Source organism: Choloepus didactylus, chromosome 2 (genome assembly GCF_015220235.1).
Source record: "Choloepus didactylus isolate mChoDid1 chromosome 2, mChoDid1.pri, whole genome shotgun sequence".
NCBI lineage: Eukaryota > Metazoa > Chordata > Mammalia > Pilosa > Megalonychidae > Choloepus > Choloepus didactylus.
In genome coordinates, this window is record NC_051308.1 from 917,351 (window position 1) to 943,910 (window position 26,560).

Consider the following 26,560-nt stretch of genomic DNA (forward strand, 5'->3'; position numbering starts at 1 on the left):
TGAGAGCCGGAGTCATTTATTTAGTCTGTCTTACCTTACCATGTTGCCCTTACTTACAAACTTTTGTTTAAATTTCCCTCCTGAATTCTTTAAGAGATAACAGACTGTTGGTATAATAAAGTTCCTTCTATTTAGGTTCCTTGCCAGGCAATGAGTTGAGTTCTTTGGTGAGAGGAGCTTTTCCTTTGTAGATTTGCCATAATCTTGAGGGAGAAAAATAGAAATCTCCCACAAAGGAAGAAATTTATGCTCTAAGAAATACAGTAAATCATGTTTAATATTTATAGACTTAACATGCAAAAGATTCTGCATTAATATTTGAATCAAAATGTTAGATACTATTTTGAAGAATCAAGAACTTGAAATCAGTGTTTCAATAACTGATAACTCAGTCTATTCTGAGTTATTAGATATTTTCTGTTAAGTTTTCTTTTGCGTTGATGTTATTTTAGTTTCTTCATCTGTACATTAGTGATACTGTATGTGCTTGAGGCGTTAGGAAAACCAGCCCTTGTTGGATGGCTTTCAATTCAAGAAGACAAATGGACTACAACATTCAATTCTCTCCCAAGACCTTACTAAGTTGAGATAAGGGAATTTGAAAAAGTCAGAAACGCAACATTGAGAACAAAAGAATGAAAAAGTCACAAACACCTGGAAAAAGGAAGAGAATGTTGGTAACTGATAGAGTGGGGCTGAGGAAGCCACACTCTTGAGCACACTGAGCGGAGAAAAGGCAGCTGGTAAGAGTCCAGTCCGCCTGCACCCTGGGCTGGCTTGTGTGGAAATACCAGGCACCATGGAGGGTGGGTGAAAGCAAGAGGCTGACAGTAGAGGGGGGTGACTAGAGATCTCAATGTGGAAGAGGAGCCCTTTACCCCATCCCCACCCAGGAAAGTCTAGCAACCAAAGGCTGTATCCCATGTGAAAAATTGGTTCTTTCCTAAAGTATTTTAATATCTCTGGAGAAAGACCCACCAGTCAGGTAACCAGCAAAATGATGAAGTCCTCTGGTTGATAAACCCTACCAATGACAGCACAGATCTCCATCAGCTTTGATTTCCTCATTATTACATATGAATGTACAAAGACCCATACATATTCAGGGAGAAAAGGACTGCACCTTCAAAGAGAGGGACTAAGACAAGCAAATAGAAACAATAATTCTAGGAGAAACAGAAATTTCAGGAAAATGAAAAAAGCTTTACAAGAGAGCTCTAGTTAGTTTCCTCAGGGAGATTCAGGAAAACTTTACATCCATAAATATGATGCTATACAGAGAAAATCAGCATGTATTAAAAAAGAGTTCTTAGACATTAAAATGTTATTTTCACAATAAAAAAATTCAATAGAAGTACTTGGATGATAAAGTAATGGAAATTTTTCAAAGCACTAAAAGACAATGAGTAGGAAAAATGAGAGAAAGAATAAGAGTAATAAAGGATTAATGGAGTTCTAATCCAACCATAAGGAAATCTAGAAAGAAAGAATAGAGATGACAAAGAAAAGAAAATTATTTAAAAAAAAAAAAAAAACAATGCAAAACAATATCTCAGACCTGAAAGGCATGGGATTTCAGATTAAAAGAGTGGGCTAAATGTTTGGGATAACCCTATGTAGTCCACCATAGTGAAATTTCAGAACAATAATGTGCTGGTTCAAAGCTGTTATGGACCCCAGAAAAGCCGTGATCTTTTAATCCAATCTTGTTGGGTGGAACCTTTTGATTGACTGTTTCCATGGAGATGTGACTCACCAACTGTGGGTGAGACCTTTGATTAAATTATTTCCATGGAGATATGACCCTGCCCATTCTGGGTGGGTCTTAATTAGATCACTGAAGTCCACTGTAGATGCTGGGAGATGCAGACAGAAAGATTTTTAGAGAAGGTAATTGAGAACCCATAGACACATAAAGAGAAGGCCACTGGAATCAGAAGTTGAAAGCAACACAACCTGGGAGCAAAGGACCTGCAGGCACCAGCCACATGCCTTCCCAGCTGACAGAGGTGTTACGGATGCCATCGGCATTTCTTCAGTGAAGGTATCCTCTTGTTGATGCCTTAGTTTGGACAATTTTATGACCTTGGAACTGTAAATTTGCAACCTAATAAATCCCCTTGATAAAAGCCAATCCATTTCTGGTATTTTGCATAACAGCAGCTTCAGCAAACCGGAACAACTAAGAATAAAGGAAGAAATGTCAGAACACACTCACACATCTCCTCTAATGTTAAAACACGCACACACACACTTTATCTACAAAGGAATAAGAATGTTACTGGAAACAAATTCCTCATTGCCAACATTGTTAGCTAGAAAACAACAGAGTGAAAAGCTACTTGAGGAGGTGCTTTAGCAAAACAGAGTAAACCAAGAAAGAGCAAAACATGGAATCCAGTTAAATGAGGTTGTTACCTCTGAGGAGCAGGACTGGGAGGCAGAGAGGGGTAGAATAAGAGACAATGGCTTACTATAACCCCTCATATAACACTTGTGGTTTTTTAAAAAACATATGTACGTATTACTTGGACAAAAAAATTTCTCATTTTTTTTTTTAAGTAGCAGGTACGTTAAATAAGATTCTGAGACTAGAAAAGGAAAAAGGTGTTGGGGGGTGGTGGAGAACCCACAGTTCCACCATGTCAAGGCCAACCATTGTTGGAATTTGGGGTCTAATTTCTTCCAGTCTATTTTTTTTTTTAATATAGGGTTTTTTCTTTAAAAGCCAACAAAGTTACAGTCATGTTATATTTATGTTTTTATTCTGATTTTCTCACATTAGCAGTTTTCTTATAGTTACATATAATTGTAAACATTTTAAATGACTGTAATTATTTCACAAGTGGATATGTCACAGTTAACCTAATCTCTATAACTGAATTGTTTAGATTTTTTTGTCCTTTAATCTATGCTATGATAAATATTTTGGGTATAAAATATAAGTAATCCTTGTCTGTTAGCCAGCTTGACTCCATCCGAATGTTATTTTTACTTGGCGAAGGCCCTCTTCCCCCAGTTTTCTATACTCTGGCTGGAATCATTGTAGCTCTGGTCCCCACATTCCTCATAAGCATCAAAGCAGCTGACCTCAAGGACCGTGGGTTCTTGTTTCTGGAACACAGTGTTTAAACAAAAGAAATGCAAGGACATTTCTGGGGAGCTGCACTTACAGTCTGCACAGAGCCCTGAACACAGTTATATTAGATGCCCAGTAAAGTTTGTTGGGGTGAATTTAAAAGATCTTATTAAATGATGAAAACTGAGCTGGATAACAGCTTGATCATCTTACAGTGCAACATCTCAGGATAAAACTGTGGCTACTTCATTTCCTTTAGCTTAATGAAATAGAGACATGAAAGTTACAATATTTGGAGTCCAAATGAAGGACTTCAAAAAATGTTTTGTCTCTGGTGTCTGCAAGAGTTTCAGTTTCAGGATTTAAGAGCTGCACTGGGCTAGAGGTTGGCTAAAAATAATAATAATAATAATAATAATAAGGTGGAGGAGGCGGTTGAGAAAAATAATTCCCTCATCCAGAAATTCTTTATGTGCCATCCCATCAGACAGCCATCAACTCAGACATGGTGTAAATGAGCACTAGGCCCCTACCAAAAGAGATGCCACAGATGTATCCAACCAACATCACACCCTTTGCTTACAACAGGGAGAGCAAAGTGCAACTCTGATTGACCTGCTGCTTCCCAAATGGTTATATCAAGAAGGATGTTGGAAGGATACTTCCCATTTCTACTAGGAAGAGTGCATCATCAGTTTTCATGCCTGATGCGAGCGTGGAATGGAAGAATGATGATAACTGGCCATCTACCACTTTCAAGTCCATTAAACCCTCAGAGAGTCTTGCTTGATCCTTCTGGTTCTGACTCAAGATTTTTCACAAGGCTTGAAAAAGGCTTTCAGGAAGAGTGTGTGCCACAATATAAGTTAGCGTTGACCAAATCCATTCCATTGATCTAAATTGGACTAAACCCTTAAATCTGTAACTTGATCACCATGGTACACCTCTACATCAAAGATTCTGGTCCGCTTTGATGGTGAATGACACTCAAGAATTTATTTCTGTCTCACTTCTAACATGGCCTATTGGACTGATAGTCACATCAACACAAGAAACTCTGCTTCATCATGTCCTTTACTTTACCATTCAACTTTTTCCTAATATCTGTGTTCTCAGAGTGTGAAGATTGGCTTCCAAGTCAGTTTTAAATCCACGTGGTAAAAGGGCTTTTCACGTCATAGTGTTACCTTATGTCACATACAGAGTAAGTTGAGATAGCATATGAAGTAAAAAGTACTATAATGGTTTATTTTCTCTTCTTTGGGATACTTCTTGGTTTTTCCAACAAATTGTGTTGTTATTTTGATTTAACATAAATAGTGCATTTCTTTTTTCCATATTTTTCTTCTTCTCTGTCTTCTCTCTGAGTTAGCGAAGGTCACTACAGACAAATCTCAGAGATATTTTGGCTTCAGTTCCAGACCACGCAATACAGCAAATATCGCAGTAAAGCAAGTCACATGAATTTTTTGGTTTCCCTGTGCATATAAAAGCTATTTTTACATTATTCTGTAGTCTATTAAGTATGCAATAGCATTATATCTTACACACAATATGCATACCTTAATTAAAATGTGACACAGAGACATGAAGCGAGCACATGCTAATGGAAAAATGGGGCCACTAGGCTTGCTTGACGCAGGGTTGCCACAAACCTTCAATGTGTCAAAAACACAATATCTGTGAAGTGCAATAAAGTGAGATACAGTAAAACAAGGTACACCTGTGTTTTAAAAACTATTAGAATCACCAGTAGTATTAATGTTTTGAAATATAAGCTAAATGAAACAGGAATTAAAAGGCCAAAGGTTTAATAAAGATGGTATAATCTTAAGAGTTGGGTGGCAGGTAAAATAATTGCACAAATGCTTTCTAATCCAAGTGAAAGCTCTATGAGGCAAGTATCATTGTCTCCATCTTACACATGAGGAAATTGAGCCTCTAAGAAGTGGTCTTTTGCCAAAGACCCCACAACTAATAAATGGTAAAGCCAAGATTTGAGCTGAGGTCTGATACCCAAGTCATGCTTTTCCCCATCTGATCTCTGTGAAAGGTGAAAAGTTTAAGCATAAATGCTATGTGGTAATCATTTATTAACTCACAGTTTTGGAATAAAAGAAATTACCGACCTTTCTTCAGATAAAAAACAATTCTTAAAACTTGGTTAATTTAGGAAACCCAACTCATCAGCCTACAGTTACATAGATTGAGATTAGATGACTCAGTTCCTAATTATATGGATGGGGAAACTGAGGCTCCAGATGGCATGATTCGGCTGAGGACACACCGGAGCTGTGACCAAAGCCCAAATCTCCTTTTCCTCATTCAGGGACCTTTGCATGTGTCATCCTAAGATTTGTGCTGCTGAAAGAGTTCTGGAAAAGCCACTGGCCATAGGGACAAAGCTGTTGATTTATAGGCATGGAGCTGTATAAAAATACCAGTGAGTCAATTTTAAATCCGGTAGAATTTAGGCCAGGTGCTAGCATATAAAAGGATAAATAAAATGTGAATAGTCTAAATTCACCTTTTCTGGTAAGAACATTAAATCAACCTGGAATTTCAATCCTTCCCACCTTTCCAAAATTAAAAATAGAAGTCCAGGACAAGGGGCAGTTGTTAAGTTCTCTATCTCCATGGACATAGACAATTTTATGTCTCAGACAGAAGTACGCAAGAGGCCTGCAGGGACCTGGAAATACAGGTCAAGGAGAAGGAAGCCTGGGCTGGTGGAAACTCCATTCTGGTCAGCCTGGGATCGAGAGTGCCCAGGAGTCTAGTTCCAAGGTTAAGCCCCGAACAAGCCTGAACATGGATGAAACAGGTGTTGATGTGCAGAGGAGTCCCTGCATAGGGGGTGGGAAAAGGTCCCTGTGGGATTCCAGGCAGCACCAGGTCCAGTTTGAAAGTCCTTTTGTAGGCACCATGAGACAGTCCATCCACTTGTAGCAGAACCAGATCCGGGCTGGTTCTGAGACTGGGTCAGAGTCTTAGGCCTGGCCGACAGCCGATGTTCAGGGCCAGGCCTTCATCCTGGAGACACTGAGGGCTCCAGCAAACATCAAAGGCCTTGTCCCAGGGGCCCTACCTACCAAGCTTGGCTGATGACAGAGGGGCAGCGTGGAAGGAAGCCCACAGTCAGTGCTGCCTCCATTTCAGTGAACTGTGTGGCATACAGACCCTGGTGGGCTGGAGGGTGCTAGCGTACTCCCTGCCAGAATGGGCTCTGAACCTGGGCCAGCTACTGGGACCAGGTAAGGAGGCAGAAGGCAATTCTGGACAAGGAGGACAGATAAGCAAAGGTATGAAGTTACCTAACTGCACAGAGTTGACGGCACATGGTGGTGCTGTACCAAAGTGTCACAGACTAGTTGACTTACACTACAGAGATTCATCATCTCATATTTCTGGAGGCTTGAAGTCCAAAGTCAAGGTGTCAACAGTGCTACACTTCTTCTGAAGTCTGTAGGGTTCTGACGGTGCCCCCCAATCCATAACTCCATTTGTGCCTCTGTTGTATGGCCACTTCCCCCTCTCCCCCTCTCCCTCTCTCTCCCCCTCCCTCTCCCTAATTCTTCTGCTTATAAGGACTCTAGTCGTGTTGGATGAGGGCCTACCCTAACCCAGTTTGTCCACATCTTAACTGATAGCATCATCAAAGAGCCTGTTTACAAACGAGTCCATGTTCAAGGACCGGGGGTTAGGACTTGAGTATGCGTTTGTGGGGGACATGGTACAACCTAGTAGTGACCATCTCCTTATACTTGCCAGAGGTTCTTTAAAATGCAGATCCTGGCCTTTTCCCAGACAAACCTATTACGTCAAACACTCTAGAGGTAGGACCAGGAAATGTGCATTTTTTAATGAGTGTCCTCACTAATTCTTGTGCGCACTGCATTCTCAATAAAAGTCCTTCAACGTTCCTGAACAGGAGAGTGACACAGATGAATTTGCATTTCAGATATGATACTGAGGCACTGTGTGAGGGGATGCACTCATGGAGAAGAGGTGGGAGAGGGGGATATGAGCTGGAAGGATGCATCATCATCCTGTAGGGAGGTGATGGGCCCAACAAGGGCTGTGGTGCAGAATGAGTAGGAGAGGGTGTGCTTGTTTGGATCTGTTATGTATCCCAGAAGAGACTGTTCCTTTAGTTCAGTTTTGTGGGGGCAGACCTATTGTGGGTAGGACCTTTTTATTATATTGTTTCCATGGAGATACGACCCCAGCCATTCCAGGTGGGTTGTAATTCCCTTGCTGGAGCCCTCTATGAGAGGATAAAAGGCAGAGACATTTTGAAGGGAGCTCAAAGAAGCTAAGATGTGTAATCCAGAGTTTGCCCCTGAGAGAAGCTAAGAGAGAAGGTAAGACAGAAGCCCAGAGACATTTTGGAGAGAAGGGCCAGCAGACGTCACCATGTGCCTTCCCATGTGACAGAGGAACCCTGGACGCCATTGGCCTTTCTTCAGAGTCAAGTTATCTTTCTCTGGATGCCTTAATTTGGACATTTCCATGACCATAAAACTGTAAATTTGTAATCTAATAAATTTCCATTGAAAAAGCCAATCCATATTGCATTCCAGCAGCTTTAGCAAACCGGAACAGAAGGTGACTGGGAAGCTATTTGGGGGTCAGGTTCCAGGGTGGGGCAATATGGAGAGTGAGGGGGAAAGAGGAATCAGGAAAAACTCCCAGAGGTCAGTTAGTGGCGGAGGTTCCTCTGAGCCCAGTGGGCTCTTTGACACTCAAAAGTTGAGTGTTGTTCATCGCAGCCGGCCTGTGAAAATGTTACAGTGCAAATCAATAAAAGATGATTCTGATGCAAGATCAAAGTGGAACAAGACAACCCCATAGACATGGCGTAAGCCTCAGTGCAGCTTTTTAAGATAGTCCAATTTAGAATGAATTTCAACAAAAACTGCCTGGTTTTTGTGTGTGTTTGGCAGTTAGGAAGATTCTCTTAGTTGTCTGGAATGTTCACCTGCAGAGAATATCTCATTCCCTTAATAATGTGAAAATCTGAGCAGAATGGAGTCTTTAGAGCCCACATTTAGATCCAATCTTAAAAGGGGGTTACGCTTTGTGCAAGGGAGGGCCATTTAGGGAGTGGATGTGTTATATGCCAAGATCCAGGGATCAGGTGAATAAGTCATAAATCAAGTGCTGGCGTGACTAACACCCCCCCTGTCATGGTGCACTCAGAGTAAAGCTTAAAATAAATATCCAAGTCAAAACAGTATTACCCTAGAAGCACTGCATGGTAAGACAAGCTGAAGTTGCATTATTATTTACAAACAGGATATGTCAACCTGTCAGGTACCAAGGTAGTCAGGACAACAAGCCACCCGGAAAGTAACAATCAAGCCTCGGTTCACACACTGCGGTAGTGTAGGCAAGGGCCAAAGATAAAGGTGCTGGTTCTAGGGTTCCATTTTCCACCCAGGAAGGCACTGAGTAAAGGTCAGGTGGATCCATCTCACTGGCAGGGAGCCTGAACAAAGGGCTGTTGTCTTTTTTTGGAACCAAGGGAAAGGGCAAAGGAAGAAGAGCTAGGAGTGGGAAAGTACTGAGTCCAAGTGGAGAAAAGTGACTTAGCCAAGGCCACTGATAGGGAGGTCTCAGCAGAAGCTCCTGGGAAGTGCCTCAGCTGGGCCTGTGATAAAGAAGTCTCCGAACAGAGGTGCCGGGGCTACGAATGCAGCTATGGGTTAGAGCTTGGCCAGCCAGGGGCCTGAGGCCTTGACTGCAACTCCCTTCAGAGATTGCAGGGTGCAGGGTCTGGTGTGGGGAGGGCAGCTTGCCCCTGAGGCCTGCCAGGTGGAGCCTTCATGATAGCCAGTGATCAAGCCCAAATGATCACACATGGGTTTTTGGCCTCAGTCTATACCTAGAGAACTTCAGTATAAAAAGGTGACTATTAAACAATACCAGTTAGCGAGGCCTTCCACCAAAGGTAAAATCAAGCACTTCCCATTAGGTTTCCCAGGAAACTGAAATCTCCCTCGCCACAGGTCTAAGTTCCAGGGAAAGTGGCTTCTGAGTAGCAGGAGCAGTGGCCTCTCCTCCTTGAGCTGCTGGGAAGCAGCATCCCGTCCACAGTGGCCAAAGCAGTTGGCGGTTCATTTTCTCTTCCGCTAGATCTCAGATGGAGTCATCTTTTATTTATGTCCTCCTGCCCTCCTGGTGCATTTCCACAGGACAGGCTGCGAAGAACATCATCCAACAGCCTAATGGGCTCAAAAGGAACTTTGAAATCCCCAGGACATGCCTCGTGCTAAGAAAAGAATCTTTAAGTGCTTGTTTTAAACTAGGATTTATGTCTTCTCGTAAATTGACCTTGCAAGGTTATTTGTGGGTTCTGACGGGGAAATGGCCTTCCCAGGCCCCTGCACCTCTTCGGCCCTCGAGCTCCCCCAACCAGCTGCATCCTCCATCCACTCCCGCGAGCCTCCGGCCGGGATGACTGGGAACAGAATCATGCAGGGTCTGCAGGCTACAGAGCTGCCTGCTTCCTTTCATCTGCTGGGGCTGTGCATCTTCACTCTCCCCTTCTGCCGTTCTTTAAGCCATTCATTCAATATTTACTGAGCCCTTGCTTTTTCCAGGCAGGGTGGTAGGCAGTGGCCAGGCACATTGTAGCTCCCATGGACCTACATCCTAAACAAATATTTACACAGCACTTGTTAAATGACAACCACAAACAGAGCTCTGGAGACAGGCAGGTGCTCTGAGTCTCTGTGGGAGTGCTGGATGTCTCCGTGGCCCTGTCCCTCCTGCGAATGCAGGACTCTGGGTGGCTGGCCACGGATGGGACAGACCTTTGGACACGCCACCCCCACCCCCACTGCCTCTGCCTTGGGTGTGAAATCCTGCCCTCGGCAGCACTCTGCCCTGGCTTGAGTCTCCCCATGAGCTCGGCTCTTTTCTCTGCCAGGCTCCACGCTCCAAGCTCCATCCTTCCTATCCATTCTGCAGAAGACACAGCCCAGATATTGGGTCCCTCTGTCTTTGTCCTGCGGGAGGTGGCCTTATGGCAGGTGGAGGGGAGACGGTAGCCAGGACTCTCCTACACATGCTTGGTCTTCTTTGTTTCATTTTACAATGTGGTAACCCTTTTACATTTTTCTGATGATAAAAGTAAAATATGCACATTTAATAAAATCTTAATATTTTATAAATGAATGAAAGTTTGATGTAGTCCTGCCTCCCATTACACCTACCTCCAGAAATAGCCACCTTAAACAGGTTGATTTTTTGTACCCATGACAACATATGCATTTATTTTTATGTTGCCCTATATATTCATCCTGTCCTATAATCAGCCTTTTTCTATTTGACAGTTTATCACAGGCACTTTTCATGATGGTGCATATACAGCCTCCCCATCCTTGCCCCGGAATTCCTTGAATGCACCCTGATGTCTTTGTAAACCAGCCCTACCCTCACCCCTGTATTTGGCAGCAGGGACTCTGCCTATACATGCATCTCTCTGTGTCACATTCTTCTCAGGAAGGTATTTGGGCCTGAACTTCGTGCTTTTTTAGTGGGCTTTGATGCATAGTGAGGTGATTGCAACCACCAGTTGGTCTGCAGCTAGTTAATTGCTCAGAGAACCTCCTACCTCTGCTTCCCACATTAATACATGTGCTCAGTGAGAGTATATTTGTTACCAAATCTTTTTATTCCAGTTGAATTTATGGTTGTAATTGTTTGATTTATTTAATTGACATAAGGGATAGAAATATGAGTGGAAAAAGGAGGTTTTTTCAAAAATGTTTGTTATATTTTTGGTTCCAACCAAACTAAAAAAATTTTAAATAAATTAACCACCTACCCCCATCATGTCAGATACAGTGGCTTCTGCCTCATGAACCCCCTCAGCCATGTTTGTGAGTTACATTCACTTTTAATCTGCCTTGACAATATTGACTCTGGAAAAACATCCCATGACCATTTGGCTGGTTTGTAGACTGGATTAGTTTTTCTCTTTAGAAATACTTAAGGGACCAGACCTGTCTTGTCTAGGATATCTTATCTAGGATATCATTTCCCTCGATAAAAGTCAGCTTTTAGACTCTAGTCATACCCATCAAGCCATTTTAAGTTTTTGTAACAACAGGTACACTATTTTCAGCCTCTGGAAATCTGGAAATCACAACTCTGGCCTTTGAAAGTTAGGGATTGTCCATATACAAACATCCTGTCACTTTCTAACCTAAAATACAGTAAAAGTGATTTTACAGCCCCTTCCAAATTTACAAACCTTTGAGAGACTATTGCTGCTACTTAATAATTATTTGTGAACCTACGGATTCACCTGGAAACACATTTCTACAGGGTCGGCCATACAGGTATCTCTGATTAAGTCAGGATTAAGAATTGCCATACTGAACTCATTCAACAAATATTTATTAAGTACCAACTGTATACTTACAAGCTGACTGCTAACTGCTGGGGCTACAGCAAAGCACAGCAGGTAGGTGCTCGTGATCCAGTTAAAATCTTCAGAGCACTGGGAAGTGCAGACATGCAGTCTGGTCCAAAATGATCTGAACATATGTGTGTCTGGCCAGGGGGACAGGATGTTGGGGGGCAAAATGAATGTTTTTACATAAAAGCCATGAATTTGCTACAAATCCAAGTTGTGTTTTTCAAGGCTTGTCCATTTTACTTAAGTATCCATTTTACTCACGCTGCATGACATGTGGCAAAGCGCTGCAGAGACTCCGAGACATCTCACGCTGTGTTTTCTCTTCTAGGATATCAATGAGTGTATTCTTGAAAACTATCCCGAGTGTTCCAACCCCAGGTTATTTTACATCATTCCGTATTTTTGTGGACAGCATCCCAAATGCAGGTAAAGACAAAATCAGGCTACAGCATGCTAAGGGGTGCAGCAACAGCAGAGCCCCCCAATCCAGCTCTCTGTGCCAATCTGTGTACTCCTCACCCCATGTACTTCTGAAAGTCAGTTCATATTTACTGTTAACCTTTAGAGCTATCACTTGAGGCTCTGAATGTCCTATGTACGGTGAAATTAGCAAAGCAGGGTTTGATAGGGACCTCAGGAGACTACCCCAGATAGTCATATAACCGGGACGCCAACCAACCCCTTTTTATACTTACATAATAGCATCACTACTAAATCCAAGCGACAATAAAGACAAGGTCAAGCACCCAACCCATTCCTCATAGTGACTGGGCCACTGAACAGCTGCCCTGTCTTTGTGGTGTGTCCAATCAGGTCTGAAAGTCTGGAAGCTCATGTCCAAAATTTTGCCCCATCTCTTATCTGCTTAGGAGAATGAGAAGAAAGTACTTTTTAGGGACCATCCCTCAGCCTTACTTGGATGCAATACCTTCTTTAGAAAGTTACTTTCTGGGTCGAGAACCCTACCTAATCAGTCTCAGAGGCTGGGCTGGGGTCTAACCACCTCCCAGGTGACTTTGGTGCAGCTACCATTGAAATTCATTGGTTGAAAGCCATCATAGCCTAGAGAGGAAATGGTGGTTAACAATAAAGCTTTATCTTTGGTTGGTGGAAAATAAATCAAGTCGCCAGAGGTGACATTTTCCCCCCAGAGGAAACATTGATTGGAAGGGGGGTCTGGGAGGGCATGGGGAGACAGAGGTTCTAAGTTGCAGTCCATTCATTGTGCGTTTTTTGCTTACGCTGTGATTACTGTTTAATAATTAGGTTTGTTTTTGTTAAGTATGTTTTGTTTGGTTCACCATAACATAAGAGCTTTGTTCACAGTCAGAATTCTGGCACTAGGATTGTCCATTTTCTGCTTCACCACAAACTCCTTTGAGTTCAGAATGCTTTCCTCCTTGATATAAATGATCTTGGTTCGGATACTGGGAGGACTTAGGGCCAGGTGACTCACTTTCTGATCACACTGAAGATATTATTATTATATGTTATTGTAATATATTATTATTATTCAAAGTAATAATAATATATTATGATAATAGTAATTGCTATTATTATAATATTATTATTCCAAGACCCATAATCCTCGCTCCCTGAAGCATTTTTCTTACATTGTGTCTCGGGGAGAGTACTCCTGATGCCTTCCACACTTGGCTACCCACACCATGACTTTTCCAAACTTTCACAGTGTCACCTTGCTCAACCATTACAACGATCTTATTATTACCTTTTTTCAAAAGAGCACCCTGTCTTGCCTGGTTTCCCCCAAATGGTCAATGACAGCCAGGCGGGAGCCTCTGGTGGCTGTTCTCACCCAAACAAATGCTGCCTGCCCCGAGACCCCACCTCCAAATCAGATGAGGCTGTGCTCCTTCTGTATTTAAAGCAAAAAAGACAAAGATTTGTCTTTTAAGCTCTTTTAAAAAATAGGATGATTAGCAGACATGACCTGACACCTATTTTTATTTCTACGGAAATAATGGCAGTAAGTTCTATATGTCAACACTTCTAACTTCATTTAATTGGTTTGATTTCACCCTCCTATTAAAAGCAACTCTGATCACCCCGGGATCAACGTGTTTATTTGCCCTCAACTGCCTGTGCTTGTATTCGTCTTTCAACAAATGCTCAGAAGGGCTCCCCGGGCTCTGGGCCTGGGCTGGGCATTACACAGTGTTGGAAGTGCTGTAGAGGTCTGGAGGGGGCTCCATCCAGGTGCAGGGAAGGTGAGGGGGACAGGGGCGCCCCGCAGGTGGGCTCAGGGAAGGCCGCAGGGGAAGCTGCTTTGGGGCTGGTTTTTGAAGGAAATGGGATTTTTTGAATTAATGTGAATGGGGAGGGGGGAGGTTAGAAGGGATAAACTTTCATCATGTTGCTGCATTTCAAAAATGAATTTTTGATTGAAAAATAATTTTTATATCCACAAAGGGAGCCTGGTGAGTGGGCCCTTGAAAGAGCAAAACTGAACGTGAATGAAAACTTCCTGCTTGTGGGGATTCTTGAAGAGTTGGAAGATGTGCTGCTTTTACTGGAAAGATTTTTACCTCATTACTTCAAGGGTGTGCTCGGTATCTACAAAAACCCAGGTAACTCCATTTGTAAGCAAGCTCTTCCTGGTGAGGGGTCTGTTTCAAGGGCTTGTCACCTTGAAATGGACTTGGAGAATCTAGAAGTGAAATTCTGTCTTCAGTTAATAAAAGGAGGTTCCCCTGGCTGGCAGAGGGAGGTCAGAGCCAGAGGTTATGGTCCCCAAAAACTCGCACTTTGGTTCCAGATACAAACCCACCACATGTTATGGGCTTGATGGTCCTTTTCCCCCTTCAAAAACTAAAATTGACAATACTTCCCACCCCCCATTTCCAACATGCTGCAGAATGGACAAATGGACGAGCATATGCACATGTATACACCCAGGTCCTTCTATGGAAAAGGGTGAATACAAAGGCACCATCTCTTGAGGAATTTTTCTCTGGCCTCCTTCCATTTGACAAAAGCACCCTGGTATATAAAATCCTAGCAATAGAGCAGATAGAAAAGCAAATTGAAAATTCAGTTATGGTTTTATTCTAACAAATCAACTGATTTCCAGATAGAAGCAAGCAACAGCACACAGAAAAGCAATCATGGGGCTGGCCCGTGGTACCATTATAAAAATAATTATGTTCAGAAATTTGTCGTTCATTTTCCCCGTTATGTTATTTCTTTTTCTGAGAGAACAACAAACAACACCATTTCTTTCCTATCTTCCTTCATCTGCTGCTGTCACGACAAGCCTTAAAGCATATATACCCTCACCTATTATTGTTTGGTTCTGCTGTCCTGCGAAGGGAGGCATCTCTGACTGGTAGGAACAAGGAGCAGATGAAATGTTCCATAAATGCAGACCACAGCCTGCAGACCACAGCTGAGCAGGGGCCTGAGGCCACCCCTGCATGGTTGCCTGGGGGAGCCCTGGATTCTGCTCCAGGAGGGGCCTCCCACCGTCATTGATTTGCCAGAGGAAACAGATAGCTGGTCCCCTGCCTAAGTCTCCCCGCTGTTTCATTCAAGGATAAAGCATCACTAACCTACCTATAGGAACAGGCCTAGAAGCCTCCAGGGGTGCCCTGCAGGGTGTCTACTCAGCAGGAAATGTGATTTGAATTTCCAGTAACATAATAACCCTTTAAATAGCTGAGCCCCATAGGTGAACATAAATTCTGCCCTTTTTTGCAAGAAGGAGTCTTTTCCTAAATTAGACTCCTTTGAAGAAAAAAAGTCTGCTTTTTGCATTGTTCCTCCCCCACCTTTGGCTTTATCCTGTTGTGCAGCCTTGCGTGCATGTATGCAGGTGACAGAGCTGTCAGAATGGGCATTTGGAAAGAGGCTCCTGTCCCAGCATTTGGGAAGAGGGTCAGTGAGGCAGCGTGAGACCCCTCCCCACACCCCGTCATGTCCATCTGGTCTGGAACTGAGAGCAAGCACTGGACCCATGACACAGCACGCCAGACGCCACCAAGGGTGTGGCCCTTGGGGGGACATTTTTTTAATTGTGGTAAAATATATAATATAAAATTTACCATTTTAAAGTGAACAATTCAGTGGCATTTACTACATTCACAGTGTTCTGTGACATCACTATTATATGATTCCAGAACATTTTCATCACCTCCCTAAAATTACTCCCTATTCCGATCTCCCCCCAATTCCTGGCAACCACTTATCTGCTAACTACTAGCTTCTCAAGATATTTCAGCCTCTACAAAGACTAAGCACCCGCATTGTTTTCTCATGGCCACAGACCAGTGAGTTAATATCAAATAGATTAAAGGAAAAGGAGCTTCTCATCCATTTAGTCGTCTCCCATTTTTAGTCCATGTTCACGTGTGCATGCCACAATAAAATCCTTGCTTTTGTCTTTCATAGAAGCATTTTATAACCACGCAGACTGGAGAACAGAGGGGAGAAAAACCAAAATCTAAGTTACTGAGGAATCTAGTGACCTTAAATCATGGTAGCTAAGTGACTGTTTGAGGAGCTGGAATAAGATGCAAACTCTCTGCTGGACATTTTTCTTTGGTGCTTGTCCTTTTCTTTAGAAAAATGCAGATGTGTGCATTTAGTTTTCTACCAGTGCTGAAATATGTGTGCCTGTCTCATGACTGAAAAAATAGCACTAATAGAAATCACTAATTCAAGAGTTAGTAACAATAGTATTATCTGTTAGTCAAACAGGTTTTTGCTCATTTTGGATTGGAATGATATTTACAAAGTCTTTCAAATCAGTGCTACTTATTGTAGTAAATCCACCACTTGGAGAAGTTAATAACTGTCCTGAATAACAGGGTGACTGTTTGTCTCCCCTGCTCATTTCTTATAGGGAAGCATGCTGACAATGAGTAAATTTATCTCCTGCCCAAATATTTGAGAAATTGAAAAAAACAAAAACAAACAAACAAAAAAAACCACCCAAGCTGTATTTTACATTAAAGTTTGCATTCTGGAGAGATCAGCTAGTATACCTCAGAAGAAGTCTATGCTAGTAAGGACTCGTGATGAAATGATAAGTCAAGCTTTATTTAGTATGGTGGGTAACTAAGAGAAGTTCCACGCGTATTTTCTACCAGGCAGTGGACTGATGTTGAAGCAAGTGCCTTGGAGTGAGCACTCAGTGAACTGATTGCAGTTTGAATTAGGGAGAGTCCAGCAGACTTTACTGGGTAGGAGCAACCCCACTGGTTTAACATACACGTTCTCCTTTTTAATTTATTAATCTCCTTTACATTGGCTCTGGACTTACCACCTTTTAAAAATGAGACCCTGAAACCAGGTGTCAAGAGACTGATCCATAAGCATCCAACAAAATTTGGAAATAAGGACCCAGACTCACATGTTTCTGATCCACAAGCACCAGTTTATCTGTTAATAGTTTTTTCTCCTTAGCTCTTGAAAACTGACATGCTTTGGGTTATCAGTATTTTTCTTAGTCACATTTCTTTAGGAGCTAAAGGCCAGAATAAATAAGTAAATTTAAAACAGGGAACGAATGACCATTCATGAAAGAAAAGCCCGAGTGAACATCCCTTATAGAAACCCTTGACTTGGCAGATAACCAAGCTGGTCTAGATCGTAGCGCCCCCTGGTGTATAGACGCGGAACTGTACACGCTAATATTCACGTTTCCTACCTCCTTCCTGGGACTTAGAAACTCAGGAGCTCCCACCCACTCCTTTCCCCTTGTATTTTAAATACGCTGTTACTAGCGTTGCATTAGCATTCATTTTCAACTTGTTTCTATTACAAATGTAAGCATTGGAGCCACATTAGGGAATTTACTAGACTTTTGTGGGTTGTACTGAGAATCTGGTCACGAACTATTCAAAGGAAAACTGCAACAAATTCCAAACAACTGACTTGCAGGCCAACTTTGGGGATTTAAGTTCTTTCATAAAGTGGGCCTTTGTTTTAAAAATATATATTTCTTCTTAAATATTTTTTATAAATGATGATAGAGTACAAATTTAAATGTTGTTTTTCTTCTGCTACACACGGATGATAATGAAATCTCCCAATAGGAGTACAGTAGCATACTCTGAGTTCAGGTGCATGGCAGTATTCAAACTGAAGGACATCTACATAGAAAATAATAGCAAATATGTGGAAAAGAAAATTTTAAATACATGCTACAGGAAAAATACAAGTGTTCATCCTATCTATCAATAACAACATCAGACTGATTTATACTGAATTATTAGGGCTTGACATGTTATGATAAGTAGCAGGTATTCTTGAAGGATGGAACATTGAGTTGGATGGGGAGTGAGGTAGGGCCTCCATGTGATCTGGGGCAGATGCAGCTTTGGATGGATGGGCTGTAAGGTTTCTCTCTTCTAGCCCCAAAGTTCTCTCTCTAGTCATGATACTATGTTTCATGGAGGATATTTTAAGGCTACTTGTTTTACCTTTTACTGTGCAGCACAGTTATGGGGTGATTTTCCCACCGCCAAAGTGATCCTTAAACAGCCCCCTTGCCTTAGTAATTCTCAACTTTAGTTATGGAGGCTGTCACCACTGGGAGGAGACCACAGAATCTTCTATGGAAGGTTATTCGTTGAGAGCTCACTCTTTCCTAAAGCTGTCAGTGTTGAAGACGGGGATTCCAACTCAACTCCAACTCTCTGGCTGTGGTGCCCACCCTTTCTCTCCGTACGGTAAGCGTTTCTGTCGAGAAGGCAATCTATCACAAGATTTTAAAACTGCTCTCCCACTGACTAACCATATAAGCAAAGACAAGATCTGACCCCCATCTAGGCCTCAGTTTCCCCATCTGTAAAAGATGCATCAGTAGCATTCTCTCCTTCATAGGGCTGTTGTGAGACTTACCTGATGGAAGGCATATAAAGTTCAGAGCCCGGCAGTGACAAGCTCAAAGGCTGAAAAACACACATAATCCAAGTGCCTGAGACTTTTTTTTAAATCAACAATTTTTATGCCTTAACTCTTACCAGAAATATCAGGGAATTAGGATTTTTCACTTTTATTAAAGGAAATCCACCATTGAGATGTCTCAGGGGCCAATTACCCTTAACTTGTGCTGACTGCTGAATTTTTCAGACTGTTATATACCATGTTATTTAGTAGATATGGGTGGATGCCCAAATATGTAATGGAGTTTTTATTTTAAGTAAGACACCTGTGATTCAGTTCTCAAAAGGCCATCCGTTCAATGCTAAGTTAATGAATTTACAACCTTTGTCCATCAGATGGCAGTGTTTCTCCATTTTCTCAAGGAAGTACCTTTGGTTTCCTAGTACAGTTTGCCTATGCAGACAGGGATTTCGCAATGTTTGAACAGAGACGTACGAGTATGACTAGTCTGAGGCCTAAAAATGGGTTCCCGAATATCAAAAGGATTCCAAGTATAATTGGATGCAGTAGTCCAAAATGCATGATAGAAGAACTAGTCCTGGGGAGTGGAGGAGGAGTTGCTATCAAATACAGTTACGCAAGTTAAAAAACGCATGCTGTTAACTCTGTTTTGTTTTTTTTTTTTAATCCATCATTCTATACAACCTGGATTGTACAGATGCTGTCTTTCATTTCCACTTTATATCTCCCACTTCCTGTTGCTTTTTTGATACGATGAAACTCAAAAACATCCTGGCACCTCACAAAGCTACAACTGATGATGATGAGGAATTCAGATCAGAGGTCTACAGAAAAGAATGATCAAGTTAGTTCAAATAACCCAATTGTCGTTTATGATAGGAACATAAAAAGGACCCCACTTTGCTATTGGTTCATCGATCATCAATATTTTCTGGAAGTATGTATTTTTCACCAGCCATGTCATAGGCTCAGATTCTAATCATGTTGGTATTGGATTGCATATATTTATATATGTATATCCATCTGTGTTCAAACACCTAAACTGCTAATTTTACAGCCTCTGCAGCACTCACAGTGAACGCTTCTAGATCACAAAGCCAGTAATGGTTTCTGGATAATAATTATTTGCATAGCAATTTGCAGCCTAGAAAGCTCTTTCATATAGATCATCTCATTGGAGTCTTATACAGATCTGCTGAGGTTCAGGAAGGACAAATATTTAGAAAGGACAAGGCACCTGAGACCCAAAGAGCGTGAGTGATTTAGCTGAGGTCACCAAGACCCAAATATCAGTCATCTGTCCCCAGAGCCACCAAAAGCACATTCGACTGGTGACCCTTGAAGTTATTCTTCATGTTTGATCACCAAGTCACAGGTTAGAGGTAGTAAGGATTCATAGTGTGTGTGCCACTGAAAGTCAGAGATCAAAAATAAACTCTGTAGATAATCTGTATTCAAAATATCATCTATACCCTGAGGAATGAGAGTTCTGCAATGTCACAGACCACCAGTGTGTTATCTTAAGCCAGTATGTAGTGAGCCACACAAAATCAAATGATCCATACAAAATCATTTGAAAATGGAGTAGTTGATACCTTCCTGTTGGGGTGGGGGTGTTAGAGGAGAGTCATGCTTTGCCTTTAAAATACCATCCAAATTTCAAGCTGAAAGTTTGTAATTGTTCTAACTGTAACTGTTGTATAAATAAAAGTTAAGGACTAATGCATAATGTAAATGCCCTTCTAATTAATTCCTAAATGCTTAGGGTTTTTTAGAGAACATTTTCCCACAGGGACTCTATAACTGCATGCTGATAGCTTTATTCAACTCAAAGAAGAAATATCACCTTCTCACAAGGAATTAGCCTCTAGATGCCTTTAATTTGTTTTATGAAAGTTTCAACCACAGCATAATATATATGTACTTTTGGCCCCTATTTCAACTATTATTGTTTGTTTTGTTGGAAATAATAGTTACATTGAGTTCTATTATCTTAGCTGTATTTTGTACTTGCTTTTTGAGTTGACCTTGTTTTAGAATCCTCCCTCCTCCAGGAAAAAGAATCTTCAATTTTATTATTATGCAAGATTAATATGAAAATAGGATTTAATTTACACTCATCAATTTTCTAGTAATAGCTTTCCAAAAACATTTCTCTTCTGCAAAAGCTAGTGTTCTTCTGTTGATTGTACACCATGGATGATTGTATGGTATGTGAATATATTTCAATAAAACTGAATTTAATTAAAAAAAAAAAAAAGCTAGTGTTCTTAATTAGCAAATATAATCTGAGAATACCAGAAAAATTCAATAGACATGATCAGCAAATGTTTGAGTGTCTGCACCATGCCAGTCCCAGGACAGGATGGTGCAGAGGTAGCCTTAAGGCCACCCAGGCAGGACTAGCACAGACTCCCTTGGAGGAACCGTCTGTGCCAGGCCTCGAAGGAGGTATGTGGGCAAAAAAGCACATCATGAGCACAGGCCCGAAGCTGTGAAGGCACAGAAGGCCCTGGAACATGGTCCAAGCACTTTGGCCTTGTGCTGCTGAGCCCCAAGTCCCACAGTTCAGTCACCCCACTCAGCAGACAGCCCGGCCCAGGGCAGGGGGAGCCCGCATAACCTCTGCTCTCTGGGGTGCAGCCTGGAACAGAGTCTTTGAACCATCTCAGAACCAGGGCCCAGCCACAGAGGGCTGGGATGTGGGCCCCTCCCCTGACTCCCACCCTTTATAGCCTGACCACTACCCCAGGCTCCTTCGCTTCCCTCCCAGGCCCCTAGGTCCCCCTGCTGGGGTGCTTCCCATCCTTCCCACCTGAGATGCAGGAGTGCTCCAGGCCCAGATGCCATCAGGTCTTGTCTGCCCTCCTGCCTTGCACTGCTCCAGCACCTGCCCCCCAGGGGTGCTCCCACCAATATCTGGGGACACTGGCAACTGTTCCATCTGGCTGCCAGGTTCCTCCCATAGTAGTCAGGAATCTCCAGAGAATCAGAATCATCAGGATTTGCGTGCATGTGTGTGCGTGTAAAGAGATGTATCATAAGAAATTGTCTCATGCAATTGTGGGGGCTGACAATTCCAAAATCCATAGGGTAGACCCATGGGCTGGAAATTCAGTGAGTGGTGTAGTCTTGAGTCTGAAATCCGTAGGGGAGGCCAGCAGGCAGGAAACTCAGATGAGAACTGATGTTGGAGTCTTGAGGCAGAATTTCTTCTGTCTGGAATCCTCAGTTCTTTGCTCTTCGGGCCTCCAACTGAGTGGATGAGGCCACCCCACATGATGGAAGCTCATCTCCGTTACTTAAAGTCAACCGATTGCAGATGCTAATCCCATCTACAAAATATCTCCATAGCAACAACCAGGCCAGTGTCTGACCAAACAACTGGGCACCGTAAACTAGCTAGATGGACATGTAAAATTAACCCTCACACCACTGTGCCTGCCATAGTGGACTCCCTCTCTTACCAACCTCTGCCTGACCCAGGCCTGAGTCCCCTGCACTGTTCTCCGGTCCTGCTGACCCCCCGAGCCTCACTGCACCCTGGGAAACAGGTCTCTCCTGGGCCCCAGCCTCGCCTGCTGGAGCCCCCAGACAACCTGCTTTGTGTCGGTGGAGTCACAGGGCCGTGGCCAGCCTTGGGGGTGTGCAGTTTTCTCTCTTATGATTCATTTTCCCAAAGGAAAAGTTGAGTAATAGCTCTGGGTGTATGGCGGAGGCACCCACATTCTGGATTTAGAGAATTTCTTTGACTTTAGAATTGAATCACTTCTATTCTGAGCTATTTTTTTGGTTGCGCCTGACAGTAATACACTTGTGTTGAGTAAGAGTATTATTGGGCGGGGGGTGGGGGGGGATTGGAATTAGTCACCACAAATTTCAATTTGGGGACTTTCCCTTTAACTCCTCAAGCAGAAATTCTTCAAAAGCCTGAGCAAAGAGGATTAGAGAGACCTGGACTCGGAGGTTGGCAGTTGGTATTTGTAGAAGACCTCGTGGTCTTCCTGCTCTTTTGTACCTGAGCTGTCAAGGGCCCTGTGCACCCCAGGGACCCATGTGGCAACGTGGGAAGAAGTTCAGAACTGTCTTTGTGCACTTGCCACATCGCCATGACTCTCGGACATTCCTCACTTATAAAACACACCCCCAGCAGGGGATGAAGTACCATCTTTACTCGTTTTGCATGACTCAGAATTTTACAGTGGAAAGTCCTATTTTTGTTTGGCTTATTTCAAATAAAACCACCACTTCCTGGTCTGTATTTTTAAATGTCTTAGATGTTTTCATCAACATATATAAATGTCCTAGCTTTTCACATCTTGCAAACGGTGTTGGATTGTGAAATATTATAGTGAAAAGCCAGAAACATACCTGTGCACCTAGCATGACTGTTTTGCACGGTTTCTTGGAGACTGTGTTAAGCACATGCATTTCGTTGCTTACACGTATCCCACAAGGAAATCCAACATAATTCCCTGCTGATGAGAATAGGAAAATTTTGCTTGTCGAATAGTAGTTTCAGATACTCTGATGTGAAAGTGTCACTGCCTAGTTTTCACCATGGCCAGACACCACTAAAAGTTTTTCAAGACATGTGTTCTTAGAATTTTACCTCTTTAAAAATAAAATTTTATCTGCTTATCAAAGTAATGGATGTATATAAACTACAAATAAGATAGATCTAAAAGATATATAATGAAAGACAGCAGTTTCCTATCCCAGTCTTCTCTCATCTCCAAGTCTAATTTTGTGGATGCAGTCACTTTCAATACAGTTAACTGATAGTCACCCCTCTTTTTACAAGTGATATGCGTAGACTGCTTGTCTTTGCTTTTGTTTTTAATTTTAGGCATTGTCTATTGGCTTCATGTTATGATAGTTAAGGATTTAGTTCTCTTATTGCATCAGCCCTGCTGCTACTTCCTCTCCTCCATCCTCCTAATATGGCTCCATCTCACCTTAGATGCAGAGTCCTGGTTTGCATCTTTTTTACTACATACTTGTTCTTTACTGCTGGTCCAAATAGCACACCGTGATTTTGTTTCATTTCTTGCACAACTTATTGTTTTTCCTGGAATTAATCATCACCTTGTGTTTTTTTCATTCTCATAGATTTATTTGTACCTATCAAAATTTTCGTTTGTGCAATTAGATCCATTGCATCAAAGTTGCTTTTGATGATAGTTCAATATTATTATCTGGTAAGTGTGCCAGTCCAACACCCCCCTCCCCTAGAGATCTCCCTTCTTCTCCCCCAGAGCTCTGTAACCTCCTGTTTCAGTCCCGGTGAAATACTCATGAAGCCTGAGGCACAACTGGCCTGCAGCTGTCCTTGATCCTATTTCTGAGTTGGATTCCCTGTTTCCAAAATCCAGTGGGTCCTCTTTCTTGATTTAATAACTAATTTTACTCAAGATCTTCCCAAATTCTTCCTAAGAAAACATGCATGGGCTGGGGGCAGTGGCGGGGGAGTTAACATTTTTGAGTGACTGAGGGTCTGAAAACTTCAATATTCTGCTATCTGACTTGATTATTAATTGGGCTGGATATGAATTTCTTAGTTGGAATTTTTTTGCCCTCAGCATTCCAAATGCATGTCTTCATCCTTTCTCTGTGCTTTATTTTTTGTCTCTCTCCTAACCTCTATCTCTTCTACTTCTTCTCCCCTGAAAGAGTCCTTCCATTTGTATTACAATCATTCTATGAATTTTCTCTTCTCCAAAAACTTTTTTTACCTTCCTTTTTTTATATAATGTCCCATTCTTTGTTTTTTGAAAATCATAGAGATATTTAAAATTGTTTTCTCCTATTCCCTGAATTGTGTCCATTTCCTCAAATTCCTTTTCACCGTTTTGGGAGGTTTGAGCCTCTCTTTTTCAGTCTGAAGGCTTTTCTCTTGTGATCTTTGGCTGTCTTCATGTGTAAGGGTGAGGCACAAAAGAGCTAATTGAAAGTGCATGCAGTGGGTGAGGCCAGTTGACTGGCAGACTTTGCTTTACAGTGATCATGCAGCCATAGCAGTTTTGCTGAAAAAAACACATTTGTTAGTGATTGTATGTCTTTTTTTCTCTGGAGTTTGTTGAAATTCTTCACAGAATTCCCTCAGGGGTGGGAGGTGAATAGGAGCCAGCTAGTTGCTGGTGTGGACACACATTCAGTAATGCATCCTCCACCCCGTTGATCTGACTTTAGCCACACCTCCCCTTTTCTCTCCTCTGTGTTAGCTGATCAGCGTGGAGTCTCTGCCCAGATTCTCTGAGACCAATCCTGAGGTTATCTGCCTGGGACTGGAGAGTGGAGGAGACACATTGCAAAGTCCCTGGCTGCAGGCCACTGGGGAGAGAATTTGGGGTCTGCCTGCTTCCTACATAGAGTACATCCTCATGCCTCCAACCTGGGCTCTCCCCTCTGGGCTCTCCCACCTGGGCTCTCCCGCCTGGGATCTCCTACCTGGGCTTCCACCTGGGCTCTCCTACCTGGGCTCTGCCACCCAGGATTTCCTACCTGGGCTCTGCTACCTGGGCTCTGCCACCCAGGATCTCCTACCTGGGCTCTCCCACTTGGGCTCTCCCACCTGGATTCTGCCACCTAGGCTTCCCACCTGGGCTCTCCCACCTGGGATCTCCTACCTGGGCTACCTACCTGGGCTCTCACCTGAGCTCTCCCACCTAGGCTCTCCTACCTGAGCTCTCCCACTTGGGCTCTGCCACCTGGGCTCTCACCTGAGCTCTCCCACCTGGGCTCTCCTACCTGAGCTCTCCCACCTGGGCTTCCCACCTGGGCTCTCACCTGGGCTCTCCCTCCTGGAATCCCTGGCACCCCCCATTCTCTGTCTCTCAGGGGCTCAGTAGGGTGAGTTGGCCCTCATACCTATGTCCCCTCTGTCACTGTGAAGGTGCTGCCTCCCCTTAGCCAGGTTGAGTGTGCTCCTCTATCTGCTTTTCACCTTCCAAAATCTGTGGAGGCCTCTCTTCCACTGACATCCTCTCCAGTTCTTTGTCCTTGTGAGTTTATATTATTTATAATATTATTATTCGTTTCCTGTGATTGTAGTGAGGTATTTTGAGGGAGAGAGTTAGAGGCACGTAACCAGTCGGCTACATTAACAGTGAATATCCTAACTACTGTAAATACCAGGTTGGTATTTCCAGCTCTCAGCTAGATCCGCTCTATGATTTCTTTCCCACAGCATCTGCAGAGAATAACCATCATGCCTGCTTTCAGCATCCACGTCTTGGGTTTTACAGTACTGGTGAAATTTTAAAATCTGAAACAAAAACGAGATCCTATAATGGTAGTTTGGTAATTGTACCCCTTTGGGTTTTAACCAAATGATGATGCTTTGATGAGAGTCCAAATGACTGTGTTTTTAAAATTACCTAGAACAGAAACCAGGGCCATGTTGGAGCTCTCTTTTGTGGGAAAGAATGCCAGTTACAAGAACTGATAAAAAGAGACTTGCAATCAGGGACAGAATGCATGGCTGTTCAAAAACACCGCTCCAATTTAACACAGTGGAAAAAAGTGTTCCATGTGCAGTTACCTGTCACTTTTGGGGAAACGTCTTCCCTAACATGCATAAGGATGGTGGCAAAGAAATCCCAAGCAGGGAGAGTGGAGGCCCCAGTAGGTGGGTGCTGGCCATCACCTCACCACCAGGAGAAAAAGCAGCCATTGAGAGGTTCAGCAGCGGCTGCTTTGGTAGCAGTAGCAGCAGCTCATGTAACAAATGTTTCATGACGCATGCAAACAAAAGCCAGCTCTGAAATTCCAGCCGTGCCATGTCCAAGCCAGTTCGGAGTCCTGTAACTGCTCCGTCTGAGTTCCCTCTCTCTAAATACATTCCATATGAGCCATGGTGTGGCGGCTGCTGAGATCTCCTGCATGCACTCAGAAACCACTTTGAAAGCCCAGACTGAAAGGAGAGAGGCAGTGGGAAAACAAGCTCAAGGAAAATACTGCAGTGCAGGTGCGGGCGGGGTGTTTGCTTTCCCCGGCCAGGCATGGCACCCCCTAGAAAGAGGCTGGAGGCTGGGTGGGCACTGACCCCTTCCTTGGGAGCCCCTCTCTCAGCCAGGAAGCCCTGGCCTCAGCAGAAAGGACAGAAATCAACAGCCAGCCCTAAAATCATGGATGGTGGTTTGACATCGCCATGACAGCCAAACATGTGATCTAGTAAT

At 42.9% G+C, this 26,560-nt stretch overlaps 1 protein-coding gene across 1 annotated transcript in view; it reads left to right on the plus strand.

Annotated features, from left to right (window-relative positions):
* Positions 1 to 26,560, plus strand: part of UST (uronyl 2-sulfotransferase) — a 372,714-nt gene that overhangs the window by 294,276 nt on the left and 51,878 nt on the right. Inside the window, exons 6-7 of the mRNA XM_037819198.1 lie at positions 11,839 to 11,936; positions 13,941 to 14,098. Coding sequence (XP_037675126.1) covers positions 11,839 to 11,936; positions 13,941 to 14,098 — 256 coding nt within the window. The remainder of the gene's footprint in view (positions 1 to 11,838; positions 11,937 to 13,940; positions 14,099 to 26,560) is intronic.